The sequence below is a fragment of the Globicephala melas genome, chromosome 4 (genome assembly GCF_963455315.2).
Source record: "Globicephala melas chromosome 4, mGloMel1.2, whole genome shotgun sequence".
Classification (NCBI taxonomy): domain Eukaryota; kingdom Metazoa; phylum Chordata; class Mammalia; order Artiodactyla; family Delphinidae; genus Globicephala; species Globicephala melas.
This window is the reverse complement of record NC_083317.1, coordinates 59853958-59880989: the sequence shown is the minus strand read 5'-3', so window position 1 is coordinate 59880989 and position 27032 is coordinate 59853958. Positions and strand designations below refer to the sequence as shown.

Genomic DNA, 27032 nt, shown 5'->3' with positions numbered 1-27032 from the left:
CAGGGAAGGGAGTTACAAATACAAAAGGAAAGGGATTTCCCCGGCAGTCCAGTGGTTGAGATTCCGCACTCCCAATGCAGGGGGCATGGGTTCCATCCCGGTCAGGGAACTAAGATCCCACATGTCACATGGTGCAGCCAAAAAAAAATGAAGGGGAGAAGTCAAAATAACTCTGTGTTGTTGGACTAGAATTAGAGGTATTCATGTGAATTGGTGATTTACCATTCATAGATAGACAGATAAACGTAGATGTGTAAGTGGGAATATACGTGTGCGTATTATGTATATAGGTGTGTAATTTATATATATATTGTATATCCCCTTGTTCTGCCCAGTTAGAGGGCTCAAACAGTGACACCCTATAGCAATGAACAAACTGGCTTCTAAATATCAGTCTCCCCCAAAAGAAAACAGGACTTCTTGGAGAAATGGCTGATTCCAGGACTGAGGCAGAGAAAACCTGTACCATCTTGTGCTAAAAAGCAAGAAAGTGCTCAAATAATGCTGAGAATGGTCAAAAGGACACCGGAGCCAGCTTGAGGGGGCTCCCACTGGCCAAATTTGGGACAATTTGAGCATCAGAATAAATAATGATAGCAATGGATTATAATTCATTGAATAAAATAAGAAGTTATGAGGTCATATTGATATAAGTAAATAAATGAATACATTTTATGAGGCATAGTATATTTACATAGTTTCAAAGTAGTTGACCACAAAACATTATTACAAAGGAACATAGACTAACTTTACAGTAATATCTGGCAGACACCACCTTATTCAATTGATCAAAGTGAATATCACCAGTAATGGTAGAAATTAAATCATGTACCACTTGATAGGATGCAATGGAAAGAAGAGAGTATCACTTCTGTGTTATTTCTGTCAAAATTGTATAACTTAAACTTAATCATAAGAAAATATCAGACAGACACAATTGAGGGATATCCTACAAAATAACTCACCTATAATCTTTAGAAGCATCAAGGGCACAAAAGTTAAGGCAAGACTAAGGGGCTAGTCCAGAATAAGGAAATTAAAGAGCATGACAGCTAAATGTAATAGGTATTTCTGAACTGGGCCTATTTGCTATAAAGGATTTTATTGGGATAATTGAGGAAACCGAAGCGGGTTTGAGAACTGAGCAGTGATAATGATCAATGTTAATTTCTTGAATTTGACGGTCATGTTGTGGTTATGTAGGAGAATGTCTTTGTTAGAAATACATGCTATATTTTCTTTAAACACATATTAGGTTCATTTCCATCTGCCATCTTTTTGGGGGATGAAAAACTCCCTAGCTGAAATATGTTTGCTAATAAATATAACTTGAGATTTTTCTTTGAAATTAAACTGTAAAAATGTTTAAAAAAAAAAAAAGAAATACATGATAAACTACCTGGGATCATGTCTGGAGTGATAAGTCTTCAGAGTGACAACTTATTCTCAAATAGTTTAAAAGGGGAAAAGTTCTTTGTACTGTACCTGGCAGTGTTCTGTAGGGATGAGAGTGTTCAAAAAGAAAACTGAAAGTGCATGTGAAAGAAACTTTACAAGATTAAAAAGTATCATCATAATGATTCAATCTCATGATCGTGTTTCTCTCCCCTCTCCCCCGCTCTCTTTCCTCTTTTCTCTTTCATTTCCTTCTTTCCTTCCTCCTTTCCTTCCTTTCTTCCTTCTTCTTCTCCTTCATTCCCTTCCATACTTTCCTTTTTTCCTTCCTTCCTTCCTTCCTTATTTCTTTTTCTTTCTCAGCATTATGCTTCTTATGTCACATACAGAGCCCGTATCAATTTTCCAGGTGGGTAGAAAAAGATTCTTCATACCGAGAAATGATGGATATTGTAGGTGGATAATAAAAATGATGGCAATTAAAGAAAATCCCCATTCTAAAAAAGATTGTAGTGATTATGTGTTTATTTGTATGCTACCAAATCTCGGTTCAGTCTGGTTTTTATTAGTTGCTATTGTGCAGGTATTATTGACCAAACAACGATCATGGAATTATAGGGTATTTAGAAATAATAAGGATATTTGCTAAGGCTTATCCTACCTACCTCTTATAATGAAGAAATGAAAAATATGGGAGAAATTTCTCTGTAAACTATAAACTACAAAAAATTTTAGCAGTCATTTAGTCACCAATAAGTATTTAAGTATACAGAAATCTAGTATTAAATACTATTAAATATTCCTAACTCCAAGAAGAATTGCTTACATTCCCAACATTGATGATCAGTATGAGGCAGATTTTCTCCACATTATGTTACAAGGCAAAGGTAGAAAAGTTTTTCACCTTTTCACCCTCTGTAAAGATCTGGATAGCATTTGGGATGAGTCAAGCGGTCTTCTCCTTGGTCATAAAGGTTATGTTCTTTAAAGCAATAGAAATCTAAACACACAAAAAAGGATAAAAAATTGCAAAACGAATTTCTCAGAAACATACACAACACAAAATACCAAGTATTACATCAATCTAGTCCAGAATATTCAGGTGAAAAACCTAAAGGAGTTAATAAGCACAGCCCGCATTCTCTGAGATAAACACGGTGAACAGATATTCTTCCCTTCAGTAATTTCTTCCATCAGCTCCTATACCTAATATTAGGATAAAGTGTGAGAAGACATATGGGTATTTATGTTCCACATTAACACACACAAAGACACACAAATACACACAAAAAATTCAGACAGTCTGTCACATAAGACATGCTTTTGGCAGCCAAAAGGAGGTATGTTCAAGCTTTTTTCAACCTGAAATCTCTCTTCCCAACTATATTAAATATACACAAATGGAGCTCAATGTATTAAGAAAAATATATTACACACTTATACTACACATAAATATATTTAGATGTATACAAGTATAGATAAATACATTTAACTTACTTTGAAATCTAAAGTACATTGTTTTCAGAAGGACTGTATACATTTCTATCTATGCAACTATTTGTATCAGCAAATCACATGAAAATACATCTTACTGTAGTTTCCCATCTGAAGATGTTGCTATAGAAACATAGCCAGTTTTCTGAAAGGTATAGTCGTCCCTGAAGCAAAATGTCCCTCTGAAGAGCACAAGCATAATCTACATTAAAAAATAATAATAATAAGGAACAGGTTAGTAACAAAAAAATGTGGCAACTTCATAAATCTTACACTACTTTAACACATGGAAAGTCATCACTTTGTTCATTAGTTCATTCATTCATTCATTCACTTATTCCTATACTTTGGGCACTATACAACAGATATTTTGCTAGTCACTAGGGTTACCAGAAATGGACCTTGCCCTCATGCAACACTGTCTAGAGGGGAAGGCATACAATAAACAAATAGAAAAATAAGTATAATGACCAAAGTGTGGAGAAAGCTGAGAGCATATAGCAAAGGGTATACAGGTATGGGGCAGCAGGCAGGGAGAGTATACATGGAAAAGTTCTCCAGGAAAAGTAATCTATAAACTGAGATCTGAAGATCAACAAAGGGTCAGCAGGAACATGAGGGAACAGCATGTGCAAAGGCCCTGTGGTAGAAAGAAACAACATCTTTGAGAAACTATACAAAGATAGATCTCTTGCTAGAGAAGCTGGAGAAGCTAGCTCATGTAAGGCCTCACAGGCCATGGCACAGCGTGGATTTTATGAAAAGCCATCGATGAGTTTTAAGTGGGAGGACATGATCAGATGTACGTTATTAAAGACCACTTTATTCACACTGTGAGTATGGATTCAGATAAATCAGTTGGAAATCCAGGGGGGAACTGATGGTGGCTCAGACCAAAAGATAACAGTACTAGAGAAAGAAGTAGTTAGATTCAGAGATATTTAAGGGGTAGTACTGATGGGGAATTGGTAACTAATTAGATGTTGGATGAGGGTGAGGGAGGGAGCAAGGATGACTCTAAAAATTGTATACATTTTAAGTTTAGTTTCAAGTTTGATCCTCTCTACCTCAGCACTATAATCCAGCAAAATCAAGAGTGCTCTGGTAAATGCCACTGTCTACAAGCAAGTTAATACTATGCCTCTAAGATTAAGACCTGTCTCTGTGACTAAAGCAAATAGCATTGCTAAATTATTAATAATATAAGATATAAAGAGCTGCTGTGAAGAGATTTAGTTTAATTGATAAATTTTAAAACTATATAAAGTGATTAGCAATTTTAGGAAAAAGTTATTGAGGTTATGAACCTTAAAATATTTCAATTTGCTTGTGGTAAATTTCTAAGCAAACACTAAAAACAGAGCAAAGGAATGCAGTCTTTCACAGTGCTTCCTTCAGCAAAACAAAACTGAGATGCCATCAAACCAAAAAAAAGAAAAAAATCCTAGTAAATAAGCAGATTAAGTTACTCTTTTACTAGTATGCATCTCTAAAACAGGGACGGGGCTAAAGGTCACCTTGAAGTATCCTGAAATTTTTATCTAAAACGCTGAAACACTTTATTAATTCCATGCCTCTCAAATATCAGATCAGAAATACCTGGTAGATTTATTAAACCACAGATTGCTAGGCCCCTCCCTGAGTTTCTGATTAAATACATCTGGGCTGGGGGCAGAGTCCGCACGTCTAGCAAGGTCCCAGGTGATGACAACTTTGCTAGTCTGTGGACCACATTTTGAGAACCGCTGCACTATGTTACATTAACTCTATTCAAAGCTATGCTAACATTTTAACTGAAGACTAATTGATATAGATCGACAGATTTTTTCCAGTGGTTTTTAAAAACAGTCTCCCTAAAACAGGTGTGTTTTATTGTAGTAAACTTATACCTCACGAAAATTGATTTTTTGTAAGATAGTTTCCTAGCAATATGTCCTAGGCAAGAAATGAAAAAAAAAATTTTTTTTAATTTATTTTTTTTAGCTGTGTTGCGTCTTCATTGCTGCACGTGGGCATTCTCTAGCTTCAGAGAGCGGAAGCTACTCTTTGTTGCAGTGCGCGGGCTTCTCATTGCAGTGGCTTCTCTTGTTTCGGAGCATGGCCTCTAGGCGCATGGGCTTCAGTAGTTGTGGAGCGCGCATGGGCTTAGTTGCTCCACGGCATGTGGGATCTTCCCAGACCAGAGATTGAACCTGTGTCCCTTGCATTGGCAGGCAGATTCTTAACCACTGCGCCACCAGGGAAGCCCAGGACTAATTACCATTTACCTTTAGAACATGTAATGGTTGTACCTGCCTGCCTATATAAAAGGGTGAGATTTCTTTCTGCCTTCACAATGTCTTTTGCAGACTGCCTGTGATGCACATCACATTCTAGTTTAATGTTTATTCAATAATAAAACCAAGTGTTTTCTTTCTCTTTTACTTTTGTGGAGAGGTTTTCTGGGGTGGTAGGATATTTTGTTTTTAATTATATTTTCCCAACACATGTTCCAGCATGAAAATCTGCCTTGTTCACTCATTTAATCAGAGAATTAAAAAATGTTTTGAGCAATGACATCACTGAAAAAAGCATTCTCCTAAGGTGAATACATTCAAATCAACAAACATATTTAGCAGTGTAAATATTGTTATTTTAGTACAAAACTAGTACATAGAACTTCCGGTCTAAGTTGACATGTGTCTACTTCCCCTCTTGCTCCAAAATTCCTTTGAAATGACAGGGAAGACGTATGAAAGAGATTAAATTCGTAACAATGCTGAGGGGTGGGTATAAAAACTAGAAGTTTTGATAAATTTTAGAAGACAAAAAGCGGATAAAAATGTATAAACCACAGCGTGGAGAAAGCCTCAGCTCAAAAAATATACGGGAAGGCTGCAGCAGAGATAACAGCCGCTCTTCCCTATGCCACCCCAGAGAGACTTCACAATTAGAATCAGCAGGTACAAAGAGGGACAGCTAGAACAGGGACAGATATCAAATAACTGGCTGGTGAACTCCCTATGGTAGAGGTCAGCCACAGTCACCCACATCTTCCAACAGTGGAGCTCCTATAGCTTTGCAGCCTCATCATCATTTGCTGTTGTCAGTTGTTTTGTTTTTGTTTTTTAATTTAATTTAATTTAATTTTTTAATACTTTTTATTTATTTATTTTTGGCTGCATCAGGTCTTAGTTGCGGCACATGGGGTCTTTTGTTGAGGCACGCAGGCTCTTCCTCGTGGTGCTCGGGCTTCTCTCTAGTTGTGGCATGCAGGTTTTTTTCTCTCTAGTTGTGGTGCATGGGCTGCAGGGCACTCGGGCTCTCTCGTTGAGGTGCATGGGCTCAGTAGTTGTGGTACGTGGGCTTAGTTGCCCCAAGACATGCAGGATATTAGTTCCCTGACCAGGGATCGAACCCACGTCCCCTGCATTGGAAGGTGGGTTCTTCACCAGTGGACCACCAGGGAAGTCCCTGTTTTTAATTTTAGTAAGACTATTAGCTATGCTGTTTATTTAATTGTGCTTTTAATTTGTATTTCCCAATGACAAATGATAATGTGCAATTTTTAATATGCTTATTTGCTATCCATATATCTCCTTTGGTAAAGCATCTGCCTATTTTTTAATTGGGTTGTTTGTGTTCTTACTGTTAACTTTTAAGAATAGTTTCTATTCTGGATAGAAGTGTTTCTTTAAAAAGAAAAAATCAGATATGTGATTAACAACTGTTTTCTCCCTGCATCTTATATTTTCACTCTCTAAAAAGCATCTTTTGCAGAGCAAAGAAAGTACAATTTATCAATTCTTTTCTTGTATGAATCATGCTATTGGTATTACATCTAAAAATTCACCATCGAATCCTAGTTCATAGAGATTTCCTCTAGAAAAACCCAGATGTTTTCTTCTAGAAGTTCTAAAGTTTTACAGTTTACATTTAGTTCTATGATCCATTTTGAGGTAATTTCCGTAAAAAGTGTAAGGCAGGCATCAAGGTTTGCTTTTCTGCATATGGACGTCTAATTGTTCCAGCACCATTTGTTGAAAAGACTAACTTTTCTCCATTGAATTGCCTTTGCACCTTTGTCAAAAATCAGTTCACAATATTTGTATGAATTTATATCTGGACTTTTTTCTGTTCCATTTATCTAAATGTCTGTCCTTTGGCAAATCTCAGACTTTCCTGATTACTGTAGTTTCATAATAAGTCTTGAAATTGGGTAATGTGTGTCTTCCAGCTTTGTTCTTCTTTTTCAGAATTATTTTGGCTATTCTAATTCCTTTGTTTTTCTGTATAAATTTTAGAATCAGTTTGTCATTTTACTCATCTATGAAAAAGCTTGCTGGGATTTTTCATTGAGATCTTAACAATATTGAGTCTTTCAATCTATAAACATTTATTTAGACTTCTTTTGTCAATGTGTTACAGTTGTCAGCATATAGAGCCTGCATATGTGTTAGATTTATACCTAAATGCTTCATCATTGGTAAGTTCTGATGTAAATGGTATTTTTAAAATTTGAATTCCAATTGTTCTTTGCTAGTACATATAAATATGACCCTTTATTTTACCTTCAAATGACCTTCAATCCTGAGACTTTACTAAATTCACTCATTAAATCTAGAAGTTTTTTGTAGATTATCTGAGATTTTCTACATGAGTAATCATGTCTACTGGCAATAAAGTTAGGTTTTTTCCTGTTCTTCCAATGTATATGCCTTTTATTCCCTTTTCAAGTCTAATTCACTCATTATACTTACAACTTCGAGTACAATGCTGAGTAGGAGTAGTGAGAGAGGACATCTTTGCCTAGTTTCTAATTTTAAGTGGAAAGCATTCACTCTCTCATCATTAAGTATGATGTTAGCTGTAGGTTTTTCATAGCTACTTCTAAGGAGATTGAAGTTCTATCCCTAACTTGCTGAGAGATTTCTTATGAATGAATGTTGAATTTTGTCAAACACTTTTTCTGCATCTATTGAGACGATCACATGGTTTTCCATAGTTGGTCTGTTAAGATGATAAATTTCATTGATTTTTTTTTTAAGTGTTTAAGCAGCCTTGCATTCCTGGAATGAACCTCACTTGGTCATAATCTATAATCCCTTTTATAAATGCTGAATTTCATTTGCTAATATTTTGTTTCAACTTTTTATTTCTATGTTCATGACAGATATTGGTCTTTTCTTGCAATGTTTCTGTCTGGTTTTGGTATTTTGGTAATACTAGTCTCATAAAATGAGTTGGGAAGTGATCCTTCTTATTTTCTGGAATGGATGGTACTATTTCTTCTATAAATGGTTGATAGAATTCACCAGTGACACTATCTAGACCAAGTTTTCTTTTTATGGAAGGTTCTTAACTACAAATTCAATTTCTTTACTAGGTATGGGACTATTCCAGCTATACATTTCTTCTTGTGTGATGTTTGGTAGTTTGTATTTTTCAAAGAATTAGTCTATTTTATCTAAATTACTGCATTATGGGCATAGAGTTGTTCATAGTATTTCCTTATTATCCTTTTACTATCCATGGGATCAGTAGTGATGGCCTCTTTTCCATTCCTGATATTGGTAATATGTTTCATCTGTCATTTTTCTTGGTCAACCAGGCTCTCAGTCTCTCAATTTTATTCATCTTTTCAGAGAACCAGCTTTTGCTTCATTGGTTTTCTCTATTTTTAATTTTATTAATTTATGCTCTGGTCTTTATCATTTGTTTGCTTTAGGTTTAGTTTGCTTTAGGTTTAGTTTCCTCTTCTATTATAGATTTATTAGGGGTAAGCGTAGGTTACTGATTTTACTTCCTTTTTGTTTTTTAATATATTCATTTAACACTATACATTTCCTCTATATAGTTACTTTAGATCAGTCCCACAAACTGTTATTTTCATTTCGTTCAACTGTATTTCACACTGTTAAATTATTCTGATTCTTACAACTCGTTGCACCGTGAAACACTGTGATACTCCTTTCTTCTGGATCTTCACACATTATTTGACCTTTCCTTCTGAATTTTTTTACTGGATTTTCTTCTTCTACTGCTGCCATGATTCTTTTGTTAGTGTTCTTTTAACTCTATATGTTATCCATGGTTGAGCTCATCTATTCTCCTGATTTTAAGTGACATTGATATTCATTTACTCACTCATTCCTCTATCCATCAACCATCCATTCAATCACTGAGCACCCATTATTATAAGTCGAGTACTGACCTTGGTATCAGGGTTACAATAGCAAACAATATATATAATGGTTATGTAAATATATGATAGAGAAAAGTGCAAGGCACTTAAGGGAACACAGAGTGGAGGCATCTATCCAGAGGTGATATTTAAAGTAACAGCACTGATCACCAACCATAGTGTTGGATCAGAGTTCTACAGGGACCTTTCTATGTCAGATATAAAACCCTTCATTGCTGGATCATGGGAAGGCCCTGGGAATCCTAGAAGAGAAGCCAGGAGAGCTAAGGTATGAGGAGTCACTTGGGGGGCTAAAGGCAGTGGCTATTTACCAGTCAGTGTTTCAGTATTTTAACTACTACTACTGTTACTCTGGTGAGCAGTAGCTGAATACGAGAGCTGTACCAATCCAGTCAAATTTACAGTAAAGGCATTGCTAAATGAGAAATATACAAATAAAATATATATGTAAATATATACAATACATAAATATATATTTAAAAATATATAGACAAAAGATAGCCAGGTACAGAGGAGGGAAAACAGTTCTAGGCAAACTGAAGTAAAAAGGCCTGAAAACAAAAGGAAATGACATATCTAAAGAAGGCTGCCTTCAGAAGGCTAGAGACTGAAGGGACCTTGATGAAGGATGAGGGACGAGAGGATATTTAACATATATGAAAGGCCACGTAAGTCAGGCAGTCAAGCTTTATTCTAAGGTCATTGGAATACTATCCATGAAGGGTTTTAATCTGATCAGATTTGCATCTTAGAAAAACCACTATAGCTACAGTATTGAATAGATTGAAGGCACATAAGAATAGGGGAGAGACAAGTTAGAAGGTTACTGTGGTATACATTAATCTTTATTTCCAGATTATATTTATATTATATATATACACATATATATGTATATATATATATATATTTTGTTTTAGTTGTCTTGGCAACTCAACCTCAACATGCCCAAAATTAAAATACTTGCCTTCCTCCAACATATGTCTTCCTTTGTACCACTTCTGTACCTTGTTAAAACTGTTCATATCACCCTGAATCATAGTGATTTGTTTATATGTGTTTGCTCTCCCACCACACTCCAAGTTCTCCAGAAACAGTATGGTGTGTGGCACATACTGAGTACTAATAAATATTTATTGAACTAGCCTATAAAGTATAATATTGTGGATTTGAAATGACAATGAGTTGTTTTTTAAAATAAAAGTTTAAATTAAATTTAAGAGTCTCTGTTTCAGAAGACAGTGATCCAATATGTGGTTAAATCGAAGAACTTAAAGCGATTTGTACAGAATGATACCAATTAGATATTTTAATTTGTATAGATATGTGTGTCATTGACATTATTTCCAGATAGTACAATTATAGGTGGTTTTAGATTTCTACTTTGTAAATACCTGTATTTTCCAAATTTTACACAATGAACAAGTTTATTATAGCAGTGAGTGAGGAAAAACACTAAAAATGTAAATTTTTAAAAGCAAATATACATACTGAAAGATATCTACAAAATATTAAGCAAAATTACATATAGGTAGTAGGATCACCAATGATTTTCAATTTTTTCTTTATACATTTCTGTATGGCTTTAATGCTTTATAGTGAGTATATATCACTGTATTATCAGATTAATTTCTTTCAAGAAAGCAGTGATGAGTATAAAGTATTTTATAAAGGTTTCCATGAAAAGTATTTGATTTCAAGTGACAAAACTGGCAAGACACATTTGCAACAACATGTGAAAAATATCTTTTTTTTTTTTTTTTTTGCGGTACTTGGGCCTCTCACTGTTGTGGCCTCTCCCGTTGCGGAGCACAGGCTCCGGATGCGCAGGCTCAATGGCCATGACCGGGGCACGAACCCGTGTCCCCTGCATCGGCAGGCAGACTCTTAACCACTGTGCCACCAGGGAAGCCCTAAAAATATCTAATTTTTTTTAATATCTAACAAGCTATTACAAGAAAAAGACAAATAACTGCTAGAAAAATGGGCAAAGTTTATGAAAAGAAAGGTTCACAGAAAAATACAAACGATTTATAGATGTTCAACCTCCCTCATAATTAAAGAAATGCATATTGAAATACAATTTCTATCTACCAAATTTCGCTAAAGCCAAGTTCCTGAGGTGTGCCACAACAGATACTTACATACACTGCTGATGAGAATGAATATTGGTGTAGCCTTTTTGGAGGATAACTTGGCAACAGTATAAACCTTTTAAATGCTCATTACCTTTTAGTCACAATTCCACTTCAAGGAATTTAACCTACAATACATGTGGCACATACGTGCCAAAACAAATGAACATGAAGGTTCAGTGTAGCATTAGTGGTAAAAGCAAAAGACAGGAAGCAATCAAAATGTCCATCAGGAGGGGATTTATTAAACAAATTATGGTACAAAATTCATTCAATTGACTGCTAGGCAGCCATTAAAAGAATGAAGTGGATCCATAAGTAGTGCTAATAGAGCTCTAAACAGGACTGAAAACAGTAAGCACAGTGTGCTCCCATTTAAGTTCTCTTATATTCCTCTTGATATACATACAGAAAATTTCTGGAAATAGACATAAGAAATTGCTAAAAGTGGTTATCACCCAGGAAGAAGGTCAGAGTGGTCTTGGGTGAAACGATCTTTCACTTTTTTACCATACACTCTATTATCGTGAGACTATATTACATTCCAATCTTTTTAAAAATTGTTTTGATTCATTTCTTTGATATTTAAAGAACTAAATCGAACTCTCTAGAAATTCAGTTACATTGAATTGAATATTAACCAACAGCACCAGAAATCTGAGAAATTCCCATGAATAAATGGTTTAAATGAAATATGTACTAAAACTAAAGCCAACTTCAGTATTCTGATGGTAAAGAATCTATATTATACTTATAGCAAAAATAAAGCACTTTTATAAGTTCTATAACTAAATTTTTCCTCTTAAGGCCTATTTCAAAAAAATTCTACCTGAAAGACTATATGAATAATGATAAAGCCCTAAAAGATTTTATAAAATTGCTCTATTATCTGCTAAGGAGCACTTTTTTCTGAGGAACAGTAATATATACTGAACATCAGATTTAAACTTTCCCTACAAAACCATATGAAACAAGCACTAGAAGAAACTGACAAATCATTTCCTCTTAGGTCTATTTTTTAGCGAGTATAATTGACCCTTGAATAACATGGGTTTGAACTGTGTGGGTGGACTTATATGCAAGTTTTTTTTAATAGTAAATACTACAGTACTACAAGATCTGTGGTTGGTCGAATCTATGGATGCAGAACCACAGACACAGAGGGACAGCAGATATGAAGGGCTGACTATAAGTTACACGTGGATTTTTGACTGCAGAGTCAGCGCTCCTAACTCCTTCAATGTTCAAGGGTCAATTGTACTTAATACCGCAGAAATCACGCCTCCCTGAATTACAACTTAGTTTTACATTGTCTAATTACAGATGATAAGATGCTGCTTATCTCAAAAAATAGTTTCTGGGGCCTCCCTGGTGGCGCAGTGGTTGAGAGTCCGCCTGCCGGTGCAGGGGACACAGGTTCGTGCCCCGGTCAGGGAGGATCCCACATGCCGCGGAGCGGCTGGGCCCGTGAGCCATGGCCGCTGAGCCTGCGTGTCCGGAGCCTGCGCTCCGCAACGGGAGAGGCCGCAACAGTGAGAGGCCCGCGTACCGCAAAAAAAAAAAAAAAAATAGTTTCTATGTAGCATAAAGGCTTAAATTTTCTACAAATATTGTCACTCATCAGCTCTACTTTGATGTGGTAGTAAAAGGGTTTTTTGTAACTTCCTGGTTTTTTACCTGCTATCAGCTTCTCTGTATCAGGTAGATGTGTGAACTGTCTTTTATACTCCTCATTCCTGTCTTTATAGGCAGAACTTGAAACCTGCAACAATAAAAAAATTAATTTTCTGTTTAACTATGATCATCATTAAATGAACTGAATTGTAGTATCTTAGAAAATAAAATTAAAATGGACTTTAAAATTATACACTTTTTATGCAATATTTTTGTTTGTCTTTATATGAAAAACCACATAAACATTTCAAAAAACACCAAAAGGAAGCAAAGGATGCTTCCAGGATGATGGAGTGAGGACTTTGGCAAATCCTCCCTGCAAAGTCAAATATACAGTTGGGGGAAAAAAAAAAAAACAACTGTCAAAAACAATCATCTCAAATGATTGGAAACTGACTAAAGGCATACAATAAATGGAGAAATATTTTCTCAGGAAAATCTACTGAACCTGCGTATGAGCATCAGAAGTCTGTGGCACTCTTTCCTGGGCCTGCTCGCATTACTCTTCCTCCCCAACAAGTTAAGTCAGTACAGTACTTCTACAAAGGTGGAACAGGCCATGAAAACTAGCAGCTCAGAACTTAGCTGATTCAGAGTGGAAAGCAGAAAACCTATCCCAGAAGTGAAAGGAAAAATTCTGAAGCTTTCCAAGTGTGTGGAGGTTGAAGTCCCAGTTAGGACAACAAACAAGCATACTGTCAGATCAGTAGGGGGTGTAACAGAGAGATCTTAGAAGAGAGACAGCCACAGATGAACTTGATAAACTCTCCTTGTACTCCTAAATAAACAGGGACTACACGCATGTGTAACAGAGATTGGAGAAATCCCAAACTATCCACACATTCCAGGATGGAGATACAAGAAGTCCCAGTGGAACATTAAAACTGGGACAAACTTGAAAATGATCTGAATTTCGAATGCACTACCCAATCTACACACAGATCTGTCAGCAGCAGGGAAAAGGCTTACTGGCTCTGTCTTTGAGCACAATTTCTCACCAATGATTGGCTTAAAAGTAAAACAACAACAATAAACTGAGCAAAGACATTTGCTTCCACATACCACAGGACAAACATATTTCACAGATTCACTCTAGGCAAGTTACTAAACAGAAATTAGCAATGACAAGCTTTAGCGGTAGAAAGGATGCAATCAGAATCCACAGCTGCTACAATATGTTATCTATATTATCCAATTTTCTTTCTTTGTAATTAATTTTATTTATTTATTTATGACTGTGTTGGGTCTTCGTTGCTGCACGGGCTTTCTCTAGTTGCAGCGAGCAGGGGCTACTCTTCATTGCGGTGTGCGAGCTTCTCATTGCAGTGGCTTCTCTTGGTGTGGAGCATGGGCTCAGGCAAGTGGGCTTCAGTAGTTGTGGCTCGCAGGCCCTAGAGCGCAGGCTCAGTAGTTGTGGCACACGGGCTTAGTTGCTCTGCGGCATGTGGGATCTTCCCAGACCAGGGGTTGAACCGTGTCCCCTGCATCGGCAGGCGATTCTTAACCACTGCACCACCAGGGAATTCCCTATGTTGTCCAATTTTCAAAAAACTTATGAAACATGAAAAGAAATAGGAAAATGTGACTCATAATAAGAAAAGAGATAAGCAGGCAATAGAGTCTTTCATGTTCCCAGATATTGCATCTAGCAAAGATATCAAAGCAGTTATTTAAAATATTTTCAAAGAACTAATGACAAGAAAAAGAGGAAGAGGACTCAAATCAATAAAATTAGAAATGAAAAAGGAGAAGTTACAACGGACACCGCAGAAATACAAAGCATCCTAAGAGACTACTACAAGCAACTCTATGCCAATAAAATGGACAACCTGGAAGAAATGGACAAATTCTTAGAAACGTATAACCTTCCAAGACTGAACCCGGAAGAAATGGAAAATATGAACAGACCAATCACAAGTAATGAAATTGAAACTGTGATTTAAAATCTTCCAACAAACAAAAGCCCAGGACCAGATGGCTTCACAGGTGAGTTCTATCAAACATTTAGAGAAGAGCTAACACCCATCCTTCTCAAACTCTTCCAAAAAATTGTAGAGGAAGGAACACTCCCTAACTCATTCTACGAGGCCACAATCACCCTGATACCAACACCAGACAAAGATACTACAAAAAAAGCAAATCACAGACCAATATCACTGATGAATAGAGATGCAAAAATCCTCAACAAAATACTAGCAAACAGAATCCAACAACACATTAAAATGATCATACACCATGGTCAAGTGGGATTTATCCCAGGGATGCAAGGATTCTTCAATATACGTGAATCAATCAATGTGATACACCATATTAACAAATTGAAGAATAAAAACCATATGATCATCTCAATAGATGCAGAAAAAGCTTTTGACAAAATTCAACACCCATTTATGATAAAAACTCTTCAGAAAGTGGGCATAGAGGGAACCTACCTCAAAATAATGAAGGCCATATACGACAAACCCACAGCAAACATCATTCTCAATGGTGAAAAACTGAAAGCATTTCCTATAAGATCAGGAAAAACACAAGGATGTCCACTCTCGCCACTATTATTCAACATAGTTTTGGAAGTCCTAGCCACGGCAATCAGAGTGGTTAAGACTCGGCACTCTCCCTGCCAGGGCCCCGGGTTCCATCCCTGGTCGGGGAACAAAGATCCCACAAGCCGCGCAGTGTGTCTAATATATATATATATTTGTGTGTGTGTGTGTGAAGCATATATATATATATATATATATATATATATATATTTTAAAGTATCCGTCCTTGAAGGTCCCAACTTCTTCTTTGTCTAAAATAATTTTCAAAGTATAACAATCTTCTCATTCTAAGTAATTCCAACACTTTTGGTGCATATTTATACATGTCAATACAGTAAAATTCAATAAACTAGCATCTTGCAGTCCAAAACTCCTAATGGCTGGCAGCAGCTAGTCAAAAATGACCTGGAGAGTCTCACTGATTAGTACCTATGGCACACTCCATAACCTCATAAGCAGATTTTTAAGGCAGTTTTGATAGCAGACTGGAATAAGAGAAAGTGTAAAAGTTAACAGTAAATTAACTTGGTACATTAGTCATAAAAGACTACATTGTACTGTAGTAATCAGCAACTCCCAAATCTCAGTGCTTACAAGAACAGTGGTTTATTTCCCATTTAAACACAAATGAACAGTTGTGGGTTGGCAAAAGGCTTAGCTCCACACTGTCCTAACAGAGGGACATACGCTAATAAAGGCTCCACCATCCAGGGACAGGAAGATGGCAAAGAGTGTACTAACTCTAACGGCTGCCCCCTAGAAATGACACACATCATTTTGTTCACATTTCATTGACCAAAAAAATAGTCACATGGCTACACTTAATTCAGGCACATGGAGAAACAAATATCTATCATGGGCCCAGAAGGAAAAGAAACAAAAATCCTGATGAACAGAATGAATGATTATTTAAGATTACTGAACGGGCTAAATCAAGAATTACCGTACTACTAGAGAGGCAATGAATCTCTTCAGAGAGCCCATTTCTACCCATTCAATGCAGAAGAAAATAGTCATTTAGAGTTCCATGCCAACAAGGCACTCAACTTTTAAAATAGAAATATAATTCACATACCATAAAATTCACCCTTTTACAATATACAGTTCAGTGTGTTTTGGTATAGTCACAAAGCTGTGCCACTATCACCATTATCTAATTCCAAAAACTTTTATCATTCCCAAAAGAAACCCTATACCAATTAGCAGTCATTCCCCACTTGCCCCTCCACCCAGCCCCTATCAACCACTAATTTACTTTCTGTCTCTATAGATTTGCTTATTCTGGGAATTTCAAAACGGAACCATGTGATATTGTAGTCTTTGTGTCTGTCTTCTATCACTTAGCATAATGTATTCAAGGTTCGTCCATATTGTAGCATGAAACATTACAACATTTCAGCTTATGGATATTATTCCACTTTGTGAATATATTATACCACATTTTATCTATGTATTCATCAGTTGATGGACATTAGTGTTGCTTCCATTTTTTAGCTATTATGAATACTGCCACTATGAACATGGATGTACAAATTTTTGTGTGAATGTTTCAGTTCTCTTGGGTATATACCCAAGAGTCGAATTGCTGGCTTACATGGTAACTCTATGTTTAACATTTTGAGGAACTGCCGAACTATTTTCCAAATAAGCTGCACCATTTTACATTCCCACAAGCAATGCATGAGGGTTCCTATTTCTCCACATACTCGCCAACACCTAATGTCTGTCTTTTTCATTACAGTCATCCTAGAGGGTGTGAAACGGTATCCGATTGTAGTTTTGTTTTGTTTTTTTTTTTGCTGTACGTGGGCCTCTCACTGCTGTGGCCTCTCCCGTTGCGGAGCACAGGCTCCGGATAGGCAGGCTCAGCGGCCATGGCTCACGGGCCCAGCCGCTCCGTGGCATGTGGGATCTTCCTGGACCGGGGCACGAACCCGTGTCCCCTGCATCGGCAGGCAGACTCTCAACCACTGCGCCACCAGGGAAGCCCCGATTGTAGTTTTGATTTATGTTTAGATAATGATTGATGTTGAACATCTTTTCCTGTGCTTATTCACCATTTGCATATCTTTGGAGAAATGTCTATTCACATTTTAATTGGGTTATTTGTGTTTTTATTATTCAGCTATGAGTTCTTTATATATTCCAGTATAAGTCCCTTATCAGATATTTGATCTGCAAATATATTCTCAAATTCTGTGAGTTGTCTTTTCATTTTCTTAATGGACTCCTTGAATCACAAAAGTTTATAACTTTGATGAAGTCTAACTTATCTATTTTTTTTTATTTTTGCCCCTTGAGCTTTGTATCATATCTAAGAAATTATTGCCTAATCCAAAGGTCATGAAGATTTACACCTATGTTTTTTTCTTAAAGTTTTACAACTTTAATTCTTACATTTAGGTCTATGATCCATTGTGAATTAATTTTGTATTCAGTATGAAATAGGGGGTCCAAATTCATTCCTTTGTATGTGGATATCTAATTGTCCCAGAACGATCTGTTGAAAAGACTATTTCCCTCAATGAATTGTTTTGGCACCCTTGTCAAAAATCAACTGACCATAAATGTGACAGTTTATTTCTAGACTCTATTCTATTCTATTAATCTATGTGTCTAGCCTTATATCAGGGCCACGTTGTCTTGATTACTGTAGCTTTGTAGTAAGTTTTGAAATTAGGATGTTTATATTTTCCAGCTTCACTCTTTTTCAAGACTGTCTTGGATATTCTTGGCCCTTGCATTTCCAATTGAACTTCGATTCAGCTTGTAAATTTCCACACCCCCCAAAAAGAAAAAAATCAGTTGGGATCCTGATAGGGATGGCACTGAATTTGTAGATCAATTTAGGGAGTACTGCCATCTCAACAATGTTAAATCTTCCAACCCATGAACAAAAAATATCCTTTTATTTATTTATAGAATTTAAAATTTCTTTCATGAAACTTCATAGTTTCAATGTTCCTGTCTTACACTTCTTTTGTTAAATTTATTCCTAAGTATTTTATTCTTTTGATGCTATTGTAAATGGAATTCTTTTTTAAATTTCATTTTCAAGTCATTCACTGCAATCTATAGATTTTCAATTAATTTTGGTTTTAGAATCAGGGTAACACTAGCCTCAGTGAATGATTTAGGAAGTGTTCCTTTTTGTTTTGTTTTGTTTTTAAGGGAAGGGATTTTGAAGGATTTGTGTTAATTCTCCTTTAAACAATGTGGTAGAATCTGCCAGTGAAGCCATCTGGTACTGAGCTTCACTCTGTGAAGTTTTCTTGCTTTGGTTTGGTTTGGTTTGGTTTTCTTAGTAATTCAATCTCCTTCCTTGTTATAGGTCTTTTGAGATTTTCTATTTCTTCTTGAGTGAGTTTCAGTAGTTAGTGTTTTTCTAGGAATTTGTCTAGTTCATCTGCGTTCTCTCAGGTGTTATTTCAAATGTATAAGGTTAGCAAAACTTTAAAGACTGATAATATCAAGTGTATTGGAACAAAAACCAAGATAGACTATATGTTCAGCCATATCTCAACAAATTAAGAGAAGTGAAACCATACAGAGTGTGTTTTCTTACCATAATGAAATCAATCTAGAAATCAGTAGCAGGAAGATAGCACAAAAATCCCCAAACACTTGGACACTAAACAATGCACATATAAATAATCCATGGGCCAAAGAGGAAGTCTTAGGGGAAATAAAAAATATACTGAACTGAATGAAAATAAAAACACAATATATCAACATTTGTGGGACACAACTGAAGCTGAGAAACAAATTTATAACACTAAATGCACACATTAGGAAAGGGGAAAAGTCTAATAATCTCAGTGTCCAACTCCAAAACTTAGAAGAGGGAGAGGAAAATAAACCCAACATGAGCAAAAAAAAAAAAAAAGTATATAATAAAGGTAAGAGAAATCAATGAAACAGAAAAACAAAAACAATAGAGTATTGATGAAAAAAGAGATGATTCTTTTAAAATAATCAATGAAACTGGCAAACCTCTAGCAAGACTGACAAAGGAAAAAAAACCTTGAGCAAGAAGATATGAATTACCAATATGAGGAATAAAACAAGGTATACAGCACTACAGACTCCAAAGACATCAAAAGGAAATAAGGCAATACTATAAACAGCTCTACACATATAAATATGACAACTTAGATGAATAGACACAAACTATCACAACTCACTCAATATGAAATAATTTGAATAGATTTACAACCATTAATGAAATTGCATTTATAATTTAAAATCTCCCAAGGAAGAAATCTCCAGGCCCAGATGGCTTCCGTGGAGAATTTTATAAAACTTAAAAAAAATTAACTCTAAGTCTATACAGCCTCTTCTAAAAACCAGAAGAGGAGGGAGCACTTCCCTACTCATTATATTAAGGTAGTATTACCCTGATACCAAAACAAGATAAAGACAGTAAAAAAAAAAAAAGAAAATTACAGAACAATATCCCTCATAAATATAGATGCAAAATCCTCAACAATATACTAGCAACTGCAATAAAGCAATATATGAAAATTATACAACATGACCAACTGGAGTTTATTCCAGGAATCCAAGGCAGGTTCAACATTCACAAATTGACCAACGTAATCCACCATACTAACATGTTGAAAAAGAAAAATCACATTACCACATCATTTGAAACAGAAATAAAATTTTACAAAAGTCAATGGCCATTTGTGATTTTATTAATTAATTAGTTTGTTTACGGCTGCGTTGGGTCTTTGTTGCTGCACGCGGGCTGAAACCTGAAGCATATCCAGGATATACAACCAGGTGAAGACAGGGCAAAAAGAATATGAAACTCCTACCTTTAAAACCTATCCTATAATCATTACACACTACAGGTCAAACATTGTTAAACCTCCTTTTAGGTACAGGAACTAATTCTTTAAATCAAAATTATGTAAAGTGGCTGGTTTCTCAGTAACATTGAGAAATACAGTTTCTGTATGATATTAGTCTCTTGCCAATATAAGGCACAACAATGTAAGTGGAATCCATTTCTGTGGTGTAGTTTTCTCCCAGGGAAAGTGAAGCAGATAATTCTACTCCATCACTGCATCACAATGCAGTGGCCACAACACTGCATTCTAGTGGCCAAAAGAGAGCATAATCAGAAATGTCTTTCGGACTCTGGATTAAAACTTAAAATATCTAAAGTCTAGAAGTTAATAAGAAAATATTATAAATAAGAATTGCTATAGACAAAGAAATCTTGCATTTAAGATTAAAATGAAGATATAAGAAGGAAAATATAGTCAGTCACCACTATAGTGGTCCAGTCACCACTCCAGTTATGTAAATTTGGCCCCTGTTTTGTAGCTGACACTATATTATTCTCATCCACAACTGGACTAAGATTTTCCTCTAACTCTTCCTGTAACTCAGCAGCAAAGCTTGAATCCCTTTCATTTATTACCTGGAAACAAGTATCAAACAATTAAACTACTTACTGAGAAATGCCCCATTTTAAAAAGAAAACAGTTAATGTTCAAAATACTCAAATTAATATAAAAAGGACAATATTTAAGCTTTTAGAAAAGAGTAATTAATATGTTTTTGCTTCTATAGTTCATATGTTTATACATGCAACATATATTTTCCAACTACTACTATTTATTAGGTAGTTTAGTTGGCACTAGAGTGAACCAGGAGTTCATAGTCAGCTAGAGGAACAATTAAACAGAAAAAAAAAAAAGTAACGGGAGTTAACCATTCTCTCTTTGGAGAATAATTTGCAATGCCTAGTAGGGTCTAAGATGGGTATACATGTACTACGACCCAGCAATTTAATGTACATGAAGTTAACAATGTTTGTAATACTAAGAAAGTGGAAACAACCTTACTGTCCATTGGTAGGGAAACTGGTAAATTAACTCTGATTTATACAAACATGAAGAAATAAAATAAATGAATCAGATGTCTCAACCAGGCACTGGCCTCAACCTATAGAGTGCTTAGGGGAAAGGTTATACCCTATGCAAGATATTAGCCCATGGGGTGGTCACTCACGAAAAAGCAGTCACTATGGAGTTAAAAAAAAAGGGGCGGGGACGGAGCGGCATCCATCATAAGACCACAAAGCTCACCAGGACTCTTAAACACTGCTGTCGCTACTGCAGTCACCACCTATGCCTCTTTTAACAAAACTGCTGATCCTCAGGGTTACAGGGAAAAGCTCCCACAGCACCCATGTGGCACAGTAAAGGGGTAATTCAAACACAACTTCAGCTTGAGTTTCCTAAACTCTACGAAGTAACCACTGCCATGGGGGAAGCCCCTAACCCTGGTGATACTGATTTGAGGTTCTCTGGAGGAAGAAATTTACAAATATGAAAGGATACACAGGACCCCCTCGACAGGAAGTACATTCACTAACCATCAAAGAGAGAGAGAAAAAAAGAAACAAACAGGGCTGGATACAGGGAGAAGAAACCAACCAAAAACAAAACAAAACAAAAAATTGAAACAGAGGTCCACAATTTGACACAGTTGGAAATCCAAAACGTATTAAAATAATTTATACAACAAAAGGTAAAGATTGGCTTTCATACCTCTACAGCATAGGGTTTTTAAAAAATATATAACCATTCTTTTTATTGAAGTATAGTTAATTTACAATGTTGTGTCAGTTTCAGGTGTACAGCAAAGTGATTCAGTTCTAAATATATATTCTTTTTCAGATTCTTTTCCATTATAGGTTATTACAAGATATTCAACATCAGTAGGTCCTTGATGTTTATCTGTTTTATATATAGTAGTGTGCATATGTTAATCCCAACCTCCTAATTTACCTCTCCCCCCACACCATTCCCTCTGGTAACCATAAGGTTGTTTTCTATGTCTGTGAATCTCTTTCTGTTTTGTAAATAAGTTCATTTATATCATTTTTTTAAGATTCTACATATAAGTGACATCGTATGATTTTTGTCCTTGACTTACTTCACTTAATATGATAATTTCTAGATCCATCCATGTTACTGCAAATGGCATTATTTCATTCTTTTTTATGGCTGAGTAATATTCCATTATACATATATATGTACCACATCTCCTTTACCCATTCATCTGTCAATGGACACTTAGATTGCTTCCATGTCTTGGCTATTGTAAATAGTGCTGCTATGAACATTGGGGTACATGTATCTTTTCTCTGGATATATGCACAGGGGTGGGATTTATAGCATAGGTTTTGAATGAACTTCAACATTTGCTGAAATGCATTGAATGGCATATCTTCATGGCTCTAATCAATACTGGGCTCAAACTACAGTTATACCTAAAGAACTAAAGAACTAAATTTAAACAAGTTACCCTCTATAATCTTAGAGGAATTACTCAACATAAAATAGACAACAAATAGGTATGTCTCACCTTAACTACCAGAACTACTATCTTGCCTAAATTCTCCCTGGTCATAGAACACATTGCCCTAAAATATCCTGTAGTGGCAAAGGATGCTCTGACCCAATGAGTAATCATTTATATCAAGTCTTTGGGGCTTACAAAACGCTTTTATAAAAGTCGGACCCTATGGACCACCCCTCAACCCCTAGTTAAAATAGCTAACATAGCTCAATGTAAAATAAAACAGGGCCTTCAAAGATTGAGATTTATTATATAAGACCTAATTAGTGAAAGAGTGATTATCCCTATTGCTTCTCCATTTAACAGCCCAATGTGGCCTGGTAAAGATGGAAAAATGAATAGTGCCTCACAGTTGATTACTGTATCCCTGATGCTATGGTCCTACCCGTGAAGGCCCCTCTACCCAATACTACTAAAATTACTGACACCATCCAATCAGAAACTGGTAAATATTTGGATAATTTTGACAAACACGTTCTGTTCGGTGACCTCTCAGTCACAGTTTGCCTTCCCCTCCAGAGGGACATGATATACCTTTACCTGGCTACCCATATGGCATCTCAAAAGCCTTGCCACCACATACAACCTTTATAGGTAACTGTATCCAATTCTCTCCAGGAGCACAGGTATGATGTTACATTGATTACATCCTCCTCTGAGGACATTCTTTTGACGCACCCATTCAGGACGTACAAATACTCATGAAAAGAGGATGGGTCACTGCCCCACACATACTGTAAGGCCTGCTACCTTGTTTACATTCGTGAAAACTATTTGGTAAACCAAGGGCCACTCCACCCCTTACAATGTCAAGGGGCAACATTAAAACAAGTCCAACAAGGAACAATATATATTCAATATCCTGTGATAAACCATAATGGAAAAGAATATGAAAAAGAATGTATATGTCACTTTGCTGTACAGCAGAAATTAACACAACTTTTTAACTCAGCTATACTTGAATAAAATAAATTAGAAAAAACAAAGTCCAACATCTTTTAGGTCCTTTTGGATACTGGAGGTTATATATTACTCATTTACAAATTTTACTTAAGCCTGTTTATGCTGTTCCTTGCAGGTCAATCCACCCTTAATAGGTGGATTCCCAAAAAAGATTCTAAAATTTGTCAAAATTATAATATAACAGACACTCCCAACAGTGCTACTTCCTCCCCCATCCCCCCCCACACGAAAAACCCCACAAACACACATATAAACACACAAAGAATCCTTCACTGTAGACACTTTAGCAGCCTCTTTTCATGACTCCTGGAGTCTCTGGACCACCCACAGTGTCCATAGGTTGTCCACTGGCTTCTGATGCAAGAAACTGTCTCCTCACCTCCACACAATATGCCATTTAAACAGCAATGACTGACAGCACACTGGACCCTCCTAGAAGTAGAGGCCCTGAGCCTGTGACCCTCCATACCCAGTTGCCCATTATGCCTTGGGTCCTGGAAGCAACACCTTGCAAGCTCAGCATAGCCACCAAGGTCTCCTTGCTGCAGGATAGAAACAAATCTGGGCCCTCTGGCATATCCCACCTACAGGCAGGCATGGCCCTCCCCTGTTCTCATTCAGATGTCATGGTGCTAGAAGAGGTCACCCCTCTCCCGAACCCCTTGAATACCTGGAGACCCGTTTGGATTCAACTGAGTGAAAGCAATAGGAGTTCAACACTTCTAACTCCCATCTTAAGTCTGATGGACAAACTTGCTGTTCAGTGGACAGCATCAGGACCCCTACACATGCTGGAGCTCACTGGAGACCTACTGCTTTTCATCCCTTAACCAGGATGTCCCTGATGAAGGAAAGGACCCAGAGGGCAGCACAACTGGCTGAACTTCCCACAGTTTTCTTAACACTGAATGCTCTGGCCAACAATCGGCTCCATCTGCACATTTTCACAGACTCTTGGGCCATTGCCTAGGAGTTGTACCATTTGGAGTAAAGAACTCTGGAACTCTCTTGCTTTCAGATACTCGAAATATAAATCATGGTCCACGTGTCTATACATATACTAAAGCCACAATAAAAGGCCTCACCAAGACACTCCTTATCCCCATTAAGAGTTCCAGACATTACTAATAGCGACCAAGGTACTCATTTTATTTCTCAAAATACACATCATTGGGCTCTTGAACAAGGCATTCCATGGAACTTACGTTTTCCTTACTGACTTCAGGCTGCAGCCCTCATACCACAGCCATGATGGCTTAAACAAGTTCAAAATTAAACTCAATGAAAAATGGTACATTTCAGTCATCAGTCAGACACCAACAGTGAATTGTAATCAGTCTCGTTCCATTTTTTTAAGTTTGCCTGCTGACAGCTTTTAGGCCTCACCCCCTTCTTCTTCCTCTCTGTCCCTCAAATGGGCAAGTTGGTAAAAAAAAAAAAAAAAAAAAAGCCTGGGTGCTCTTTCCTTTGGTGTGGGTGGGAGAGTCAAACCAGGCAAGACCCTGTAGGCACACAGGAACCCCTGACCCCACCCCCTAACCACAATAAAAGCCCAGAGACAGCCTCCTTCCCTTGCCCTTTCAAATCATTTTGGATCTTCCTGAGGAGACTGCCCTGCTCTTCCCTCTTCACTATGTACATATATAAGTAATAAGCCTTTAAATAAAAGTAATAAACCTCTTCACGGTGTGTGTGTGGCATCGTCAGTTTCTCTCTCCAAATCAAATGTTGGGTAGGAGTCCATTCTGGCTTTACAGAGTGGCCACAGCACCATCCTAGCTCTCTAAGGTATTAGCGACGCGGTCACTTGCAGTCGCTCAACCTCTCTAAATCTGTTTTCTCCACTCCACAGTCTGGGTAACAGTGCTCTCTAGCCTTAGACAATAAGCTCATTGAGAGCAGGGATAACGTCTGTGTTGCTCCCCATTTACCCCAAACACGCAGTGCCAGGGACATAGCTGAATGAGTGACTGCTTCGGTCCATAAATATCTACCTGGCCTATTTCGTAGTAATGTTTTGAGAATCAACTGACATAGCACATTCATTTATTTGTTCATCCAACAATTATTTGAGTGCCTCTGCCCTTTTATAAACTATAAAATGCTCTCGATTAAAAGGGACTGCACTGACTGCAACTCTAAAAGTAAAATACACACACACAACCAAGGTGAAAGCAATGAGGATAGTGTTCAGAAATGCAAGTACTCCTGCAACAAAAGTGGGCTTTCACCCTAGAGATTAATCAGCAAGTTCTTCCATTAATCAAATAAGGTAGTAAACAAATAAAACTAGCTGAAACCAAAAACGTAGTTGACTGCACAGTGATTTAAACTATCTATAGTTCTCAGCCCTTTTATCAAGAGCTGAAAGTTAAGGGAATGGCGTGAGACTGGATCGACGTGATCCCAGGTCGGAATCACGACCGTGGGGCCTTAGGCTGGGGCGTCCGGACTAGGACATCTCGGGACCAAATGCCAGCGTTCCACGCCCACAAACAAGCAGATCTTCCCACCACCGCGCAGACGGAAAGGCTCCCAGGGAGCACAGGACACCGTTTCCTCGGTAACAACTTGCCAAATTACTCTAAAGAGCACCAAGAAAAGGAAAAAGACGAAATAATTTTCATAATCTGAGAGGGTTCAAACTACCTTCGTGAAGAAAACTGCCGGGTACATCCCCCGCTTGGGAACTCATCCCAGCGCGCTGCCGCTTACCTGGCGGACCATCAGAGCGCCTTCCATCGCGGATCCCTCCGCCGCGGACGTACCGCGCACGCGCGCCCCACCGCGGGGAGGGGGCTGCAGGCGCGCTCCCCGCGGCCCAGCGGCGAGCGCTCCGGGCTCTCGGCCCTGCGCGTCCCTCCCGCCCGCCCTCCGAGGGCCACCTTGGGTCCCGTCGGCGCGTCTTGCGCCCTCTGGCGGCCATTCACGACTCGCCCCCTCCACACACACCCCCACCCCAGTATGTAATGTTAATTTGTTAGCCGGCAGGCCTATCTTTGCTAGGAATCAGGATGAGTCCCTGTCCTTACCTACCTCCCAACCTCAAACTCATGTGCCTACCGTGAAGTGGCTTCTAGGCAAAAAGTCTCCACTTTGCTTCTCATTTATACGTACCCTACTCCAATGTGCAGAAAAAGTGAACTGCATAACAAGGGATGTTCCTTCAAATAAGCAATGGACTTGAGGATATGGGGAGGGGGAAGGGTAAGCTGTGACAGAGAGAGAGGCATGGACATATATACACTACCAAACGTAAGGTAGATA

The 27032-nt window shown here is 37.3% G+C and overlaps 1 protein-coding gene across 1 annotated transcript in view; it reads right to left on the bottom strand.

The window, feature by feature from the left end:
- The window catches only part of GRAMD1C (GRAM domain containing 1C), a 79992-nt gene extending 53386 nt beyond the window's left edge, over window positions 1-26606 (bottom strand). Inside the window, 4 exon segments of the mRNA XM_030836818.2 lie at window positions 2300-2395; window positions 2988-3091; window positions 12883-12967; window positions 26481-26606. Of these exon segments, the coding sequence (XP_030692678.1) occupies window positions 2300-2395; window positions 2988-3091; window positions 12883-12967; window positions 26481-26507 (312 nt within the window). The 5' untranslated portion in view covers window positions 26508-26606.
- Window positions 26607-27032: the final 426 nt, after the last annotated feature.